The 17061-nt window shown below is 42.9% G+C and overlaps 1 protein-coding gene across 1 annotated transcript; it reads left to right on the forward strand.

Annotated features, from left to right (window-relative positions):
- Nucleotides 1-6722: 6722 nt before the first annotated feature.
- Nucleotides 6723-14118, forward strand: THAP1 (THAP domain containing 1). The gene is made up of 3 exons (XM_018571824.1): nucleotides 6723-7122; nucleotides 10660-10855; nucleotides 13733-14118. The coding sequence occupies exons 1-3, from the start codon at nucleotides 7052-7054 to the stop codon at nucleotides 14114-14116; spliced, it is 651 nt and encodes a 216-aa protein (XP_018427326.1). The 5' UTR covers nucleotides 6723-7051; the 3' UTR covers nucleotides 14117-14118.
- Nucleotides 14119-17061: the final 2943 nt, after the last annotated feature.

Below are 17061 nucleotides of genomic sequence, written 5' to 3' on the forward strand. Positions count from 1 at the left end.
ATTTTTTGTATTAACACATTTTTTTAATAACATATTTTTCTAATGTAGAAATGGTAAGAACATCAAACTGTACAGAATATGTCTCACAAACAATTACAAAGATAGAAACATGCCAATAGTTTTCACAAATCAAAATAAGACTGGATGGGACTGCCCTCTTGTCCCAGATTAGATCCCATCGGCATTTGTCTTTGGTAGCTGGGGGGATGTCACCTTGGCTACCGGAGTGTGCAGGTTGCATAGGTGGGTATTGATAATACCTTTGAGGAGGCGGGGGGCCATTGCTCCTGCTTCCTGGGACCTTTTATACATATCATTCAAGGCCGTATAGGATGGGGGTGGGACCTCTTTGGTAGGCCTTGATTAAAAGGTTAAGGTCCGCCATACACAAAGGTACATTTGCCTTTGGCACATCCTGCAGGGGAGTCAAGAGGGACATGCAGAGTGTGCGGGCATTAGAATCACTGTCCACACTCCTCTGCATGAATACCTTAACTGCCCCCATCAATTCTGCATTCTGTGCCCATAGGCCATTAGGGGCAGCGGAAAATCTTCTCCCCCTAGGCACTGCTGTTGCCCTTCGTGCACCTTGCGAGGGAAGCGGCATTGGGCTTTGGGAGGAGGAACTTCCATCACATGGACTAAGCCCCTCAGGCATCTCAGGCATAAATTTAGAGAACAGCTTAGAACATTCTACATACATACATACATAAACTGGATTGTGCTGAGTTTATTTCTGGCCAATTGTCCTTTATTTCTCCATTGTGTTCCTAATTATTTAGAGACTTGTTAGCTAACAAACCAATATGTAGTAGTGTTATTTTTTAACATGCATGCTATTAACCATGTTGAATAAAGAATATTCTTGAGCAAAGTATGCTCTTTGTATTATGTGTCTTTAATTGCCTTTTACCTTGCACATCACACAATGCACAAATTGAAGACATTGAACAGGAGTTCATCCAAAGTATTTGGGCAGCTTCAAACACCCCCCCCTACCCCATTTTGTTGGATGAGGGAATACATATGGCATATAATATCACAGACAGCCACACGAGCAGCATGAAAAGCAGCTGCAGGTGTCTCAGTGACCAAACAGGGAGGGGCAGTGTGTTAAGGAGGAGCGGTGGGGGGAAGGGGGGTGGCTGGAATACTGCATTTGAGAGGAACTACTAGTATATTAACAACCATGCCGTTCACATCGAAGTACTCACCACACCTCTCCTTATCAGCCGAGGACATATCCTCATATCCAGGGAAAACTCTTCCAGCTATAGAACTCCACTGATCAGCCTTCTTCCTATTATTTTTGTATTGAGAATGCCTGCTGTCATACACTGCACTCTTCCACCATACTGATTAATTTCTCAACTTATCCACTATTGTTCCTTCTGGTCTACAGATCACAAGGTCACCTTTTTCCACAGATAGAAAGTGACCAAGGAAGATTAGGTCATCACAGATGACCATAGAGTTTTTTTTTCTTTATGGTTAGTTTTTTGCGTTGCGTTTTTGACACGTTTACATGCGTTTTTTATGCTTTCCAGATGCTTATGCTTTCCAGAACAATCCAAGCCCATTGAAAAAGAGAAAAAGACTCTGTGAAATGCAAAAAAACTTTGCGAAGCTGCTTTAGAGGAGAAACAATGAGAACATAGGTAGTAAGATTAACATTAGGAGGTGTTAGTTTGCCATCTCATGGTCATAGCAGAAGTCAAATACCCCAAAACAGTAAGAACAACATTTTTAAGGCTATTGATAAGGAGCATGTATGAAAAAGAGAAAGAATTTTGAATACTTATTTAAACATTTCTTTTCAGCATTCAGCACTGATTCATGGAACCAAATCTATACTATGTTCATTTCCAGATTGTATTAAATAGTACAGCGCTGAACCTCATTCAGTGATAGATATACGGAGGTCAAACAGTTATGATCCCAGCATGTAGCATTCATCAAAAAATTTATGAAAAAAGTGTCAGTCATATTTATACAAATAAAGTGAGAAAACTGACAATGTGCAAAAGGATAATAATCCAAAGTGAAACAATGTGTAAAAAACCAACTGTTCAGTAGACAGAAAACATTTATCAAATATACCCCTTGAAAGTTAAAATAGAATGTGTTTAAATCTACAAAAGTGTTCAGAAGCATGTATCTGTGTGTAAATTAAACAACATATATCAAAAGAACACTCTGCATAAAAACTGCATGAAAAATATAAAAAGAAAACTCTGCATAAAAACTGTGTTAGTGATTGATTATTAATAAAATATATATATGTATGTGGGTGGTCAAGATTGACTGAGTCTGTAAAAGTCTTAAAACCCAAAAAAAGGGGGACCCCTCAGTGAAATCAGGTGTGTTTTCCAGTTCAGTGGTGTGTCCAACAAAAATCCAGGCAAAAAGACCAAGAAAATCCCCTCAAGGGAATGCACTCACCGGATCTCTGATGTTAAAGAGCCGTTTGTCTCGTCAGATGGAAACCGGAGCTGTGTATCCTCTTCTCCCGCTCAGTGAGACTCCAGGGAAAGAAAAACCTCCTCCGCATTTCGTCACACAGACGTTCTCAAGGGATGGCAGGTCTTGAGAACGTCTGTGTGATGAAACGCGTCGGGGGCGGGCCTATTTTCACGTCATCATTCCAGTCTAAGAAGTCACGCTTTAGTGACCAGCCGGCTTTTATATGATTTTACCTTAGCGCTGTTTTATACATTTTTTGACCTAATAAACTTATTACGCTATGTAAAATTTCACAGGTGTAAACAAAAGATCAGTTTAAAATAATTCGGGGCAGGTGGGCTGTTTATTGTAGAAGAGACATCACTCTCTTCTGCAATTATTACCCGACTACTTGCAATCTTCTGTAGAGTGTACACTTAGCTGCGCATCTTGGCACACCTTAGGCCCCATTGACACCTGCTACATGAAGTGTTTCCAGAAGCGCTTCAACACTTGACATTCAACCAGGTTATTTGCTAGTGCCTGTTTACATCTAAGCAATTTGCTGTCGCTCAGTGCTCAGAAATGTGCAAAAGCTGCGTTGCCTTTTGTGCCTAACAACTGTCTCCACCAATTAGTAACAGATGTGCAACAAAATGGGGGCTTGGTGCCAGAATGAATTAACTCCCATATGCATATTCGGTAGTGAAGTAATTCCCTCAATGGCCAATCAAGGTGGCTGAAGACCCGCACCTGGAAGAAAGATGTTGGCACAGCGAGCTTGCACAGTGCGTACATTGCATTGCTTGAGGAGGGGTGTTTGCAAATTGTAGTTCCACTTTAAAAGAAATCATGGGTATCATGACTAGGGATGAGCTTGGGTTTGGACCGAACCATGTCCAAACCACAGCTTTTCCAAACCCTGAAGCTACATGGGGCCACCCACCCAATCAGTTACGGGCTGGGGTGTTTCCCTCCCCACAGCTGCACATAAACATTTTTTATGAAATATTTTTTACTTTACTTTTAGGGGCTTCGAGGAAATATTAGGGGTCTAAACAAATCCCTGATATTTCCCTTTTAAAATAGAAAAAGAGATGGAGGACACAAAGTCCTCATCTCTCTTTCTGTATCTCCAGTTATAAATGAACAGTAATCCTCTATACTGAGTGTTCCTGTTCATTCATAACTTGTGGAGATAGCATGTTTACTATGTCCACAATCATGAATGAACAGGAGGTGATGTTGATCACTCCCATTAATTCCTAATTGAGGATATAGTAACCATACCATGTCCTCAATTATGTACAAACACTCAGCGATCACTGATTACTGAGTGTTTGTACTCGCTCTCCTTCCTGACAGCTGTCACAGGAGGCTGAGCAAGTGGTGCAGGGAGGAGAGCTCAGCCTCCTGTGACAGCGCTGGCTGTCTCCGCCCACACACCGCTCTGCCGGACTGTGACAGGAGGCTCAGCGGTGTGGGAGGAGAGACGCCAGCCGCTCACAGCGCTCTCCTCCCGCAGTGGTCGGCCGGCTGTCACTTTCTCTCCTCCCCGCTGGGAGACAGAGCAGCGCCCAGTGTGGAGGAAAGAAAGCAGGGATGCGCCGATGTACCGGCAGGAAAAAGGCACTTTCGGCATTTAGCCGAAAGTGCCATTTTCGGACGATACGTTTCGGCAGCCGATATATCGGTGCATCCCTACTTAAGAGATATATACACAAATATATATATATCATAATTATACATGAAAAAACAGAAATCCCAAAGTGCATCCAAAATATTATCTATATATACGGTATATTATCTATATAAAGTGTATATATATATATAACATATCAACCAATGGTGGTATATTATTCATCTAAACAGATAAAAGTGCTCACTATAATCCTCTATATATAAATTAATGTATTGAAGCCTATACAGTCCACTAAAACGTGCCAAAAGAAATCAATATCCAAAAGGTGAATAAATCCAGACGTGAATGGGTACAAATATATCCACTTCCCCTTTAATAGGTGCCGTGCTTCACCATCCAAAACAGTGCCTTGTTCCCGGGTGATCCACATACATTCTGCAATCACCAGATCTTCACAACCCTCTTAAAATAAGATGGTCATAGACAGCAAGATATAATGATCCTCCGATTAATAAACCACAAGTGATCCTCCGTTCCTTATATTCAAACCGATTGGTTATCCGCATATACTCCTCCGGCTGGTATTTCACATCTCATAGAAAACTTTCCATCATCAGTAAAATGCGCTCATGGTGTAATATTTTAAAATCCCATTATTACATTTTTTTTAAACTACTCACATTCAACATAAGGAATATCGATCTCAACAATAGGGACAATTGGTGTGCTCTTCCTCTCCTCTGAACTTCCTGAACAGGGTTTTAGATTGTAAGCCCTCACGGGCAGGGCCCTCGTTACCATCTTGTCTTGAATTGTATTGTGATTGTAACGTTTCCTTATATTGTACAGAGCTGTGCAAACTGTTGGCGCTATATAAATCCTGTGTAATAATAATAATAATGTCAGCATGTGCCCGCCTAACTGACGTGTTTCGTCACAAAGGACTTCCTCCTCTTTAAATGATGTTTCACCCATATTCAGCCACATTTCCCCACCCCACTTACCTGAATTGGTTCTTATCCCCACAGGTTCCTGTAATTTTTAGAATTTGGCAGGTCTCTGAATTTGCCACCGCAGCAGAGGGACTTGAAGTTATCAAAGGAACAATGGAAGTGCAGTGACATCATCGCACTTGTAGTATATTGCTAACTTTCTCCTGTCCCATAACAAAGTGGGTACCTCAGCACAGACAGGGGCTGGAGGAAGAGTCTGCAGGAGCCAGAGCATTGTACCAATCATCCACTGGTCACGGTAACAATGCTTTGCAGACCCAGTTGAAAAAAATAAATAATAACAATGAATGCACATTTTTTTTCTTTTATAAGAGCATGTTCACAGATACAGCGGTGACTGGTGTTTTTCCACACCAGATCAATGCCAATCACCACAAGGGCACATAGAAAAGAACTGCTTTCTATGCGCCCTATTTACACAACGCAGGTGTGATGTGCTGTGGTGAAATGCAAAAATACTGCATTTTTCCACAGTGCACTGGATGCCACCATACCACAGTTCATCAAAAAGCGGTCGTGTGGAGACGTGAATAGAGTATGCACTTTGTACAATGTAAACAGCGCCTTGCATTGTAACAACACAAGGCACCACGGCTCACCGTTGTCACCCAACAGACACTAGTCCCATGGCAAAATGCAGCGTTTTAACTTGCTGCTAGTGTGAACAAGCCCTCGGGACCTGTTCACACCATAGCATTGTGTTAATCGCACAATACCATGCATTTAAAGGAGAACTATGGGGTTAGGACTTTTCCCCATTGTTCTCCTTAGGGTAACGGGAGGGCTCAGTATACCGCAATGCCGCAGCGGATCCCGACAATTATGTCTGGATCTGCCCAGCTGCGTGAGTGACAGCTGGCTCTGCCTATCTAGAGGCAGAGCCAGCTGTACCCGCCCCCTCCCCGGTCCGTTCCGCCAGTCAGCGCTGGAGGATCGGAGCGGGGAATCCAGTCCCTCCAGTCACGACAGAGAGCTGACATGATCGAGAAGGGAGCGAACGCCGGTATGTGTTCGCTCACTTCCCGATCTACTGAGCCGACCTGTGACAGTTTCATTGTCACAGGTCGGCTAGAACTATGAGGATGAGTGAAAAGCACTCACCTCATAGTTCTCCTTTAACGCATGCTATTTCACCTAGCAAGCAATACCATGTGCTAGGTGCATTGCAATTCATTGGCATTGCACCCCAATGCATCTCGCAATGGCCATGTGTTAAAAAAAGTAGTGCATGCACTACTTTTTTTTTCACTGCGACGCATAGTATTGTGGTACCAGGCACTGTACTGCAACACACAGCCACTGGGAGGTGTTGGGTGCCATTGAAATGAATTGCAATGCATCTAACGCACAGTAATGCACACTAGGCGCGTTGTGCAACAGCTTGCAGTAACGCAGCCTTATGGTATGACCAGGCCCTCAATGTGTGTACAATTTTATTTTAACGTTGGACCATGCCTTTAAAATGTATTGAAACTATTAATTCACCATAGCAGCCAGGAAATGGCAGCTTACACTCTGCCATAGTACAGCTTCATCCAGCAATTGTTAAACTACCATTATATAGGTTGCACACATCACTAACAATACAGCCATTAAAAGTGATTTTCATTTACACATCCTACATCACGCACCGAAGTGGTGATAAAGTGGGCGTGTCGTATGCAAATATAGCCACATGACCAATGATAGCAAATTGCAGGGAGCGCTCATTTAACAAGCGTTACGCCGATTGAAGCGTTGTCGGCCATCTTGGACTCGGGAGCAGAACAACTCACTAATTTGCGCTCTTTTAAATCATTGTAATCACCCCAGCGGGAGGTCTAAAGCCACCCCGACAACCATACAACTGAAACAGGGAGGCCTAAAAGACTCTGGTAACTTCCCGGTGTAGAAGACCCACTGCCAGCCTAAGAACGCTCCTAAAAAACACGCGAGGCGGTAGGAGCGGGCAAGGATGGTGCAATCCTGTTCTGCTTACGGCTGCAAGAACCGCTACGACAAGGATAAACCCATCTCCTTTCACAAGTGAGTACAGAGCGAACGGCTCGCACGTCGCCTGTTAGGCTAACAGTTGAAACTAGTGCTGGTCCCCGCAAAGAGAACAGCGCATGCGCCCTCACGCGAGCCGCTCCTTCTAGGGGAGCGCAAGAGCCGGTGACGAGGAGGAATGCGCGAGCCCGAGCTGTTGCTCTGCTGCGCGCTCCCTCCACTTTATCTCTATGCATGCCTGAGTAACGTGGCATTGCTATGAGTAGTTCACTTACTAATTTGTATACTACAGAAAAAGTGTTAAAAAAATAAAATATATATGATATTGTTGAATTATTTATAAAAAGTTATACACATTTTTGTGTTGGGCTATGTAGAAATGCAGCATTATAGTTAAAGAAAAAAGTTTAAAAAAAAACTTTTACCAGGGACCTGTTCAGTTCCTTAGCCAAGTGCTGAGTAGCTGTTCTGCAGCACTTCAGTTGGCTGGAGTAGCTTCACTGAACACTCTGGCTGCACAGTGCAAAGCAAAATGGCGGAAACAAAGGATAATATGTTTGACTAATAAATACTATTTTCCAATGAATATTTGGTGTGCTCATCCACCAAAACATAAAATGTGTATGTTCCCACACTGAATTGTGATTTTCTCCATCAGGGTTCAGGCACCCTTCTACAGATGTGCCAGGTGTGCCAACAGTTACAATGGCCGCTGGTGATCTGTCCCCACCTTCTCCGTCACTCAGCGCTCTACATTCACATAGACTTCCGCTGTGAGTGCTAAGTTAGCAGTGCTGACTTGCAGCACAGCGCTCAGCGGCGGTTTGCTAACTCAGCACTCGCATCGGCTGAGCAACTGAACGCGCCTCTGGCTTCCATGCTGGAAAGGGTGCTATTACCATCCTTCCATCGATAAACTGGTAACCCTGAGTATCTCATATCTTGCAAAAAGCAACTTTAGGCCCCGTTCACACATACAGCGCTGACCCGCGTTCCACCGTATCAGATCAATGCAGGTTACCGCTAGAGTATATAGACTTTTGTGTCCTGTTCAAACCACAATAGGGCTGCAACTAATGATTATTTTCATAATCGATTAGTTGGCCGATTTCTTTCAATTTTTTTTTGATCAGATAAAAAGTATTTAATAAATACCATCCTTGATTTTAAAATAAAATACACAAATGCAGTGTTACAAACAAAGTTTACTTCAGAATAAAACTGCACGCACCATTTTGTGGAATTGCACTGCACTGGAATGCACACCTTATATCGTTGTCAGGAAAAGGGTTAAAGTGCAACTAAAGCCAAAAAACTTTTTTTTTTTTGTTATTGTTTGTTATTATTTTGGATGGAGTGGAGAGGGATTAAAACCCTATCAGGTGTTCATTGCTGTCTGCGTCTCCGAATAGGGACATTCACTTTCTGTATTTGTCCTGGTGAAGGTGAAAGAAAATCCCAATTTTTGGCTTGTCATCAACCCTGCTGACCTCCAGGGATTTCCTTTTACTTTGAAGGGATTTGGTCTCGCTTCATTTTGTGGCTTTTGGATAGAAAGTGAACGGAAATCTGCCCAATGGGTAACAGATGGCCAAAAAAAAGCTGACGGGTTATAACCCTTCCTTACTCTATCCAAAACTGAAAAAAAAAAAATTTGATTTCAGTTCTACTTTAAGGGCTTGTTCACACCAAATGCAGAGCAGAGTTTCTGCACACGCAGGGCAGTGGGTTTTTGATGCGTTTTTGATGCGTTTTTGGTAACAAACAAAAAAAAAACTACTTTTTTTTAAAGTTTAGAATGGGCTTTTAGTCTACAGGGCGTCTACATGCGTTTTTGATGCGTTTGCATGTGTTCCAGAGCAGGTGAAATAGGTCTTGCTGCAGTTTTTTTACATGCTCTGGAACTGAACGCTGCGGTGTGAACTAAAGCCCAAAATACCATTGGAATACATTGGACGCAGTTTTGATCCGGTCTGTAACTGCTCTGCTCCTGGAACACGCTTGGTGTGAACAAGGCCTAAGATACTCTTCGATTCTAGGATCTCACCAGAAAGGCCCTTGATGTAGCCCTCCTCAGTGTGGAAGTGGGGTAAGGTGCAAGGTCCACTTTAGGCAGACCATTTGGAATTAATAGCAGCAGGACAAAATGGACTATATTACAGTTTTTCAGTTATTTAAAATCGATAGTGCAGGACGTTATATGTGTTGTGGTGCGCTGACATGCTTTGGCTACCACCGCACATTGTTTTGGGGTGCCCATCAGGACAGAGATGCCTTTTAATGTCTATTTACTTACCCACTTTTATTCCCCTTTCTTGTGCTTCCCTGACAATCCATTCCTTTGCCATCCCAGTCCTGACACAGAGCTTACACAGGGTTGTTGACGTGTCCTTCAAGTGACAATGTTGGCTGCCAGGTCTGAGAACTGCATCATGAGAGGAGGTTGCATGTTTTCTCCCCATACCCAGGTATTTCACAGCCGCTCTGAGGAAGAGAGGGAACGATAAGTGGCTTTGGGGGCATAGTGATAGAGTCTTTATTCCACTATAGGGCCTATTCACGCAAGGCTTTTATGTCTGGTTGTGGATTCTAATTGTGGATGCAAATTCTTGCAGCAGAAATCACATGTGGTTCCGGCTAGCGGTGGCTGCTCAGCCTGTACAAAGCAATGACAGTCTGACAGGAGCCGCGGCTGTCCGCCGCTATCTGCATATCCAGCCCTATGTCCAGGGTCGGACACCTGTCCTTAGCCGCAGGTAACCTCTGGATGTGCTGATACATGCAGATAGCGGTGGACAGCTGTAACTACTGTCAACCTGTCGTTGCTTTGTGCAGGATGAGCTGCTGGAGCCACCTGTGATTCCTGCTGCAAGAATCCGCTGATTTTTGCCACAGGAATCCGCATCCAGACCCGCATGAATGAGGCTTAACTGAACCGTGATATAGATAGATATTATCTATCCACACCATACACTAAGGCCTCATTCACACTAGAAACTGCCGGCACGTACAGCTCCATGCTGCGTGCACAGCCGTATCGGGCAGCTCCCGGGAAGGACCGGTGCTGCGTGTGATTAGTACGCAGCCCCTGTCCTTCTCTATGGGAGTATGCGGCCATACGCCGCCCTACACTCTCCCCGAGTGCAGGTCGAGCCGGGACACCCGCACATGACGCAGACAGGATCTATCCTGTCAGGGTACGAGTATGGACACCCGCACAGACGTGCAGGGCGGGTGAGCGTAGGGGGGCGTATGGCCACATACTCCCATAGAGAAAGGACAGGAGCTGCATACTAATCACACGCAGCACCTGTCCTTCCCGGGAGCTGCCCGATACGGCTGTGCACGCAGCACAGAGCTGTACGTGCCGGCCTTTTCTCGTGTGAATGAGGCCTAAGGGTTAGAATGTACTGTATATCTTACAAAAAAAAAGAAAACCAGTGTATAAACATTCACCTAGAGAGAACAGATGCTCCGTTTTGTGCTGCATGCTGTAACATAGTCAATGCTATTGGATTTTTTCTGTGTTAGAATGTTTAATAACAATGCATTTATTTTCTACCTCCTTCACAGGTTTCCACTGACGAGACCTCTCCTGTGCAAGAAATGGGAAGCTGCAGTTAGGAGAGCCGACTTTAAGCCAACTAAGTATAGTAGTATCTGCTCTGACCACTTTACACCAGACAGCTTTAAAAGAGCCTGCAATAATAAACTTCTGAAGGATAATGCAGTTCCAACTGTGTTCTCTTACACCGAGATCAAGCCAACAGTAAGTTGAATGGTTTGCACTTCTATCTCTTTATCAGTTTTTATTTATCTCCGTTGGTTACTAGAGAGATTAGAATTATTATTAGTGTTTTTGAGGGCTTATTCAGATCTATGCATTGCGGTAACATTTTGCAAAACGCTCCTTACTGTAGTGCACCTATTGTGGTGATCTGCAATACCTTACATTTTAAATGGCACCCCAGGGCCTTAATACAGTGCACCCCCAACACACCTGTATTTACATTTTTCAGGTATCTTCTTGCCAGTTATGTGACATGCTGGGTCCTCTTCTTCCTCAGTCCTCCTCCTGACACTGGCTGGTCCTGAATGATGCAGAGAGCAGCACTAATGTGATGACACATATGATGCTCTCTGCAGCAAATGCCTGGGGGGACATAACCAAAAATTAGCCCAGAGTTGAGCTTTAATCACAAGGTACATTAACCACTTGCAGACCGGGGTGTTTATACCCACTTCCTGGCCAGGCCATTTTAAAGTATTCAGCGCTGCAGTACTTTGACATTTATTCCGTCATGCAACGCTGTACTGAAATGAATTTTATACAATTTTTGGGGACAGATAGAGCTTTCTTTTGGAGATATTCAGTCACCACTGGGGGTTTTATTTTGTACTATTTTAAGGAACAATTACTGACAACATTATGTTATAATACAATTATTATTACCCAATTATTTGGTCAAATAAAAAATACGTGGTTACATTGGGTAAATAGACAACAAACATGTCAAGCTTTAAACTTGCGTGAACGTCCGCATTCTGATGCCGGAGAGGGGACCGGAGGGAGATCGTGTACCGATCTCCCTCTGATCCCCTGTCACAGAACCACTATGCTGGTTCCGGGCTCGCACCGTGCACAGCGGAGCCCGGGACCAGCGGGAGGGGGGGCCGCGGGGGAGTGGCCAAATGGACCGGCACCTTATGGGGATGGGCGTTTATTGTACATTTGTTGACACAACACAGCATAGAGATGTGAAAGTCCACAAAATATAAAAGGATTAGTAGTTTTGACTAGACCTTCTAAATATTCAGCCACAGGGTAGAATCTGCTGTTAGCCTGTTAGAACTAATGTGACCAAAGATGGGTAAATATTTTGTTTTGTCCAAACAATTTAATATTGGAAGGTTCTCTAAAGAAGTACCAGCTAGGACAATGGATTAATTTTACCTGAAGCTGTTGTTTTTATGGGAAAAATAAAAAAACTATTATCGTAATGTGTCCTTAACTGTAACTATTGGCAACAATAAAAAAAAATGTCATATACTGTATGATGCAGTCTGTCACTAGCAATAACAGATCAGTTTGTTTTTCAGATTTGCCTCAGAGAACAGTTTTGTTTTACTGGGTGGGCTGTTGTTTCTGCCAGTATAACTGTTGATTTTCTGCTACCTTGAACAGCCCAAGCTGTCCAGGAAAAGTGGTAGTGAGAGGGGTTGAAAAGAACCATTTAACACTAACATGCATGCTTACAGTGCTCACCTTTTTATTCATGTGGTATACACCTGTGTTAGGAACCGCATACAAAGGGGTTGATAAAGGTAAAGGCAAATACGCTGTTAACTTTGCAAGGGCATTTGCACTTAGTAGAGGATGTTTGTCCTTAGTTTAGTGAATGAGGGGAATCTCTACTGACTTCCATTACCCAAAATGCTGGGTTTTGTTTTGTTTTTATTTTCCTTGCACTTGATTGGGTATTTTTAACAAAGTGAAGTTACACCACATTCACTAAGCTAAGGGAAAGTTTCCCTGCAAAGTGCAAATTCCTTTGCAAAGTGAACAACCTATTTGCTTTAGTGAATCAACCACAAATGTTAGCTGATATTAGGCTTTAATTTGTGTGTCACTTACTTAAAGTCCATCCAAAATGACAAGTCAGTCTAGGAATACCCTGCCCTCAAGGTGACAATGCTGATGTGCAATTTTACTGCAGAAATGAACATCACTGTCCTAAAAAAATGAAAAAAAAGAATCTACTGGTAGGGTAGGATCAGTAGGTAATAAATAATACTTTTTTTAAAGCAACTCCTGGAAGCTCCTGAATTTGCTTTGATATCAGCTTCCTGTAATCCCATGTAAAGCAGCACTGGGATAGGTAAGGTCAGCATTGTGAGCTAGTCCGGTTGTGCAGTGCAGATGTGTTGACAGTGAACATGCTGACAGGTGGAAATAATAGACATGTTTACTGTGGGACAAATTCTCTGATATTAAGCCAGGGATTTAGACCTTGTAAATATTCAGCCACAGGGTAGAATCTGCTGTTGGCCTGTTAGGCCTGGTTCACACCCGGGCGTTTTGTAGCGCATTCCTACGCTCTGCAAAACGCTCAAACACCGAAATCCCATTATTTCCTATGGGTATGGTTCACGCCTGGGCATATTACAGGCCGTATGAACGCACTAGAAAACGCCCTACGCCCAAAGAAGTACAGGAGCTTCTGTGGGGCATATTTGCCACGTGTATCCATTGGGAAACATCCAGGTAGCCCTCGGAAACGCGCGTTTGTCGCGAATCGCGGTAAAAACGCGCGGCACGAAACGCGCATATTCGATACGCCTAGGTGTGAACCCAGCCTTAGAGCTAATGTGACCAAAGATGGGTAAATATTTTGTCTAGCCTAGCCTGCAAATAACAATACAATGAGATGTTTGTTATATCTTGCTATAGTTTCTCAACAAGGATGATCCCAAAATCACTCTAGAAATGTACCCCTAATGTCAACTGTATTTCCTATTGTGTCTCTGGTCCTAGGCTGTTCCTTTGTTTTTATAAAGCTGTAGTTCTAGGAAATTTTGTTTTCATGATATGTTTTTATTCCTGTTTGAAAACGATACGTTTGATTAATTTTTTCTTTCAATGTAGAGTGTCTCTGTGAAAAAGGAGGAGCAAAGTATGCCAGTACCTCCTTCTGTTCCCGAAATGGACCCTGCTATTGGATTATTGCTCCCTCCTCTATACACACCCAGTCATATAGCAGTCATTTGTGATCACAATTACACAGTGGAGGATACAGTGCATCAGAGAAGGCGAATACAACAATTGGAAGAGCAAGTTGACAAACTCAGGAAAAAGCTTCGAATTGCAAACCAGAGATGCAGAAGACAAGAACGCAACCTGGAAAAACTTGAAAGAGAGGTTTCCGATTACAGAAATGGAACTGGCATTGTGCTTCTCCCCAGCAATTATTTTGAACTTTATAATGAAAGTGAAACTGAAACAACTGAAGCCCAAACAATTATCATCTGATTCTTTAACATGTTTATTTGATAAGAGTATAGGATACATGACATGAAAGTCCCAATAATGTTGCTCATCTTTTGGTTCATAGAGGTTCTAATATGTTTAATAAACAGACTTGGACCAACTCCTGTTTTGTAAGAACTAATGGTATGTCAGCATTTGGTATTTCAATAGTACATGGCAAACTGATTTTTTTTTTTTTTCTTTTTTCAATCTTAAAATACATGACATTAATAGGTGCTTATATACCTCACTATTGCACTGTTCAGTAAAACCTTTTACTTCTGTAAAAAAATAAAATAATTTCCTCATCAGTTGTGAAGTAATTTAAATGTAGTTGAAACTTTAATTCTAGAGTATGCTTCCATGGTTACGGAGTAAGTAGGTAGTTAGCCAGCATGCTTCTGTATACCTGCAGTCATATCTAAGAGAAATCAGTAAAACTAAACTTGTATATCTTCTCATAAAAAAGTGAGATTAACTAGCTTGATTTGTGGTCACCTTTACATTGGGCATAATATATAAAAACCTGAGAAAGTCACAACTTTAGATAGGTACCAGCTTTTAAAGCTTATTGCCAGAAATGTGGCCTCCCATTACCCTTTACCCCGCTACCCATCTTGCAATGCCATTAGGGATTTGTTGTTCCACCACCAGAGTGCCGAGGTTGCCTACCCTTGGCGTATGGTAAGGGTTTGTCTTATCAAGTATCTAACTGTGGCATCACATTTCTAATTATATTGGTCAATACACTGTCAAAGATGTACCACAATCTAATGCAAAAGGATCCATTTGGAAATTGTTGTGCATGTAATGTTTCACAACTGTTGTCTCAAGTCCAAAATGTAAATATATTGTTTCAGGTGATCTTTAGTTTCTAATGTTGGCATATGTGCAAATTTCCATATTGAGCACAAAAATAAATCTTTGCTTGCTCAAGTATATTCATTCGAAATTGGACATATTCTGTTTTTTTTTTGTTTTTTTTTTGGTGAGTTCAACATTTAAAATGTGATTTGTATATGAAATAAAAGTTATTTGTCTAGTGGCTCTCTAGAATATTTCTAAAATCATTTTCCAGTTATGTACCTTTTTAACTTTCTTTCCCCCTTTTTCATTGGGCACTATTAACAAAGTTTTTCGGGTATTCAGACAATAAATCTATCAGTATAAAATATATTTTGTCAGTATCTTTTTTTTTTTTTTTCTGACTCCAGTAGTAGTGCCTGGCTCCCTTCCTACCATTATAAGTGTTTCATCTGTTTTACTATGGGGTCTATTCACGAAGGATCTAGCCGTAGCTTCGGCCCCAGGACTTCTTCGGTTCTGGGGCCGAAGCAGGCCAAGTGGCCGGCCGACAGCCTACTTCTGACAGCTGGGCGGAGCCAGCCGTGATCTTACGGCTGGCTCCGGCAACTTGCAGAGAGATCAGTGTCCCTGGTTACCAGCTAACCAGGGACACTGATCTCCAGACAGCAAACTCTCCCGAGCGCTCAGGGAGTCTCCAGCTCCCGGCCGCCAAGGAGAGAAACACTGCTTTTTCTTTTTTTTTTCTTTATTCTGACATGGAGCCGTGTCAGAATAGAGAAAAAAAAAACACATTTTGGCCATAGGAATGCATTACTAGATTCCTATTGGCTATTTCAATTTTCAATAGCAAACTAGCATTGCACCCGCCATCTGCTGCAGTTCTCCATCAGGTCCCCACTACTGATTGACAGCAGCAGAGGGCGGGTACAATAGCTAGTTTGTTATTGGCTATTGCAAATTGAAATAGCCAATAGGAATCTAGCTATTCATTCCCATGTTGTGTGTGTGTGTTTTGTTTTTTTCTGACGGCAGAAGCTGTCAGAAAACAACAACAAAAAAACCAGCAGATAGCAGTAATTCTACTGATCCAGCATGTTCTGGGCTGAAAATTATGTATTCCAGTAATTGGCCAATTGTGGATCGGCCACACTAGCTGGGCATAAAGAGGTGGCTACTGTAGTTCATTTATGTGAGACATGTACATCTATGGCCAAAAAGTTTTTTGTTTTTTTTTTTCTATTCTGACACAACTCCGTGTCAGAATAAAGAGGGGAAAAAAAGAAAAAGCAGTGTTTGTCTCCTTGGCGGCCGGGAGCGGGAGACTCCCGGAGCGCCCGGGGGAGTTTTTTGTTTACAGAACCGTACAGCAGTGTGAAGCCTGCCGGAGGTTCGGCTTAGCCGATCCAGATGTTGGGTCGGCTGAGTCGAACTCCTGCACTTCGGGTCGGCTGAACATGCTGTGCATGTTAGGCCGAAACGAAGCCAGCCTATGTACGGCTGAAATCAGCCCTATCAGCCTGAAGTGAATAGCCGAACAGCATTCGGCTCACTTCGCTTTAGGTCGGTCATTCACTCGGCTTACTCACAGCTTAGTGAATAGACCCCTATGTCTTGGGGTGAACTTGTGCAGTTAAAGTAGTATAAAATATTTTTGTTACTGCTAGTAAGCCGTAGATACAGTATATGCTCCAACATAAAAAAAAAAAAAGTTGGCAAATACCAACTCCCTTACCTGTGTCAGCTCCACTTGCTCCCAGCTGCAGAAGTCACGGGTCCCGACCGCTGTGGAGGAGGAAGCGTGGGTGGGCGCAGGGCCGGCCTTAGGGGTGTGCGAGCTGCCATGGTAACAAGGGCGCCGTGCGGCCGTCACAGCTCGTCCTAGGACAAACACTGGAGCGATCGTCTGATCACTCCAGTGTTTGTAAATAACTGGGGACACATAGTGCTATGTGTCCCCAGTTATGAATGAACAACATGTGATTTACATCACAGCCCGTTCATTCAAGATTTCCTCAATGGGGAGAAGCACTCAGTACAGAGGCTCCTCCCCATTCAGGAACAGTAAGTATTTGAATGGGAAGCCTCTGTACTCCCCATTCATTGAGTGCTGAGGCTGTAGATAAAGAAATTGAGGATTTGGT

This window comes from Nanorana parkeri, unplaced genomic scaffold, assembly GCF_000935625.1.
Source record: "Nanorana parkeri isolate BGI_ZX_2015 unplaced genomic scaffold, ASM93562v1 scaffold1849, whole genome shotgun sequence".
NCBI lineage: Eukaryota > Metazoa > Chordata > Amphibia > Anura > Dicroglossidae > Nanorana > Nanorana parkeri.

Excerpts from the sequence above, each read along its gene's own strand:
- THAP1 (XM_018571824.1), top strand. The coding sequence starts at position 7,052 with ATGGTGCAATCCTGTTCTGCTTACGGCTGCAAGAACCGCTACGACAAG. Across the intron at positions 7,123-10,659 it reads AAACCCATCTCCTTTCACAA|GTTTCCACTGACGAGACCTC; the intron begins GTGAGTACAGAG and ends CCTCCTTCACAG. Across the intron at positions 10,856-13,732 it reads ACACCGAGATCAAGCCAACA|AGTGTCTCTGTGAAAAAGGA; the intron begins GTAAGTTGAATG and ends CTTTCAATGTAG.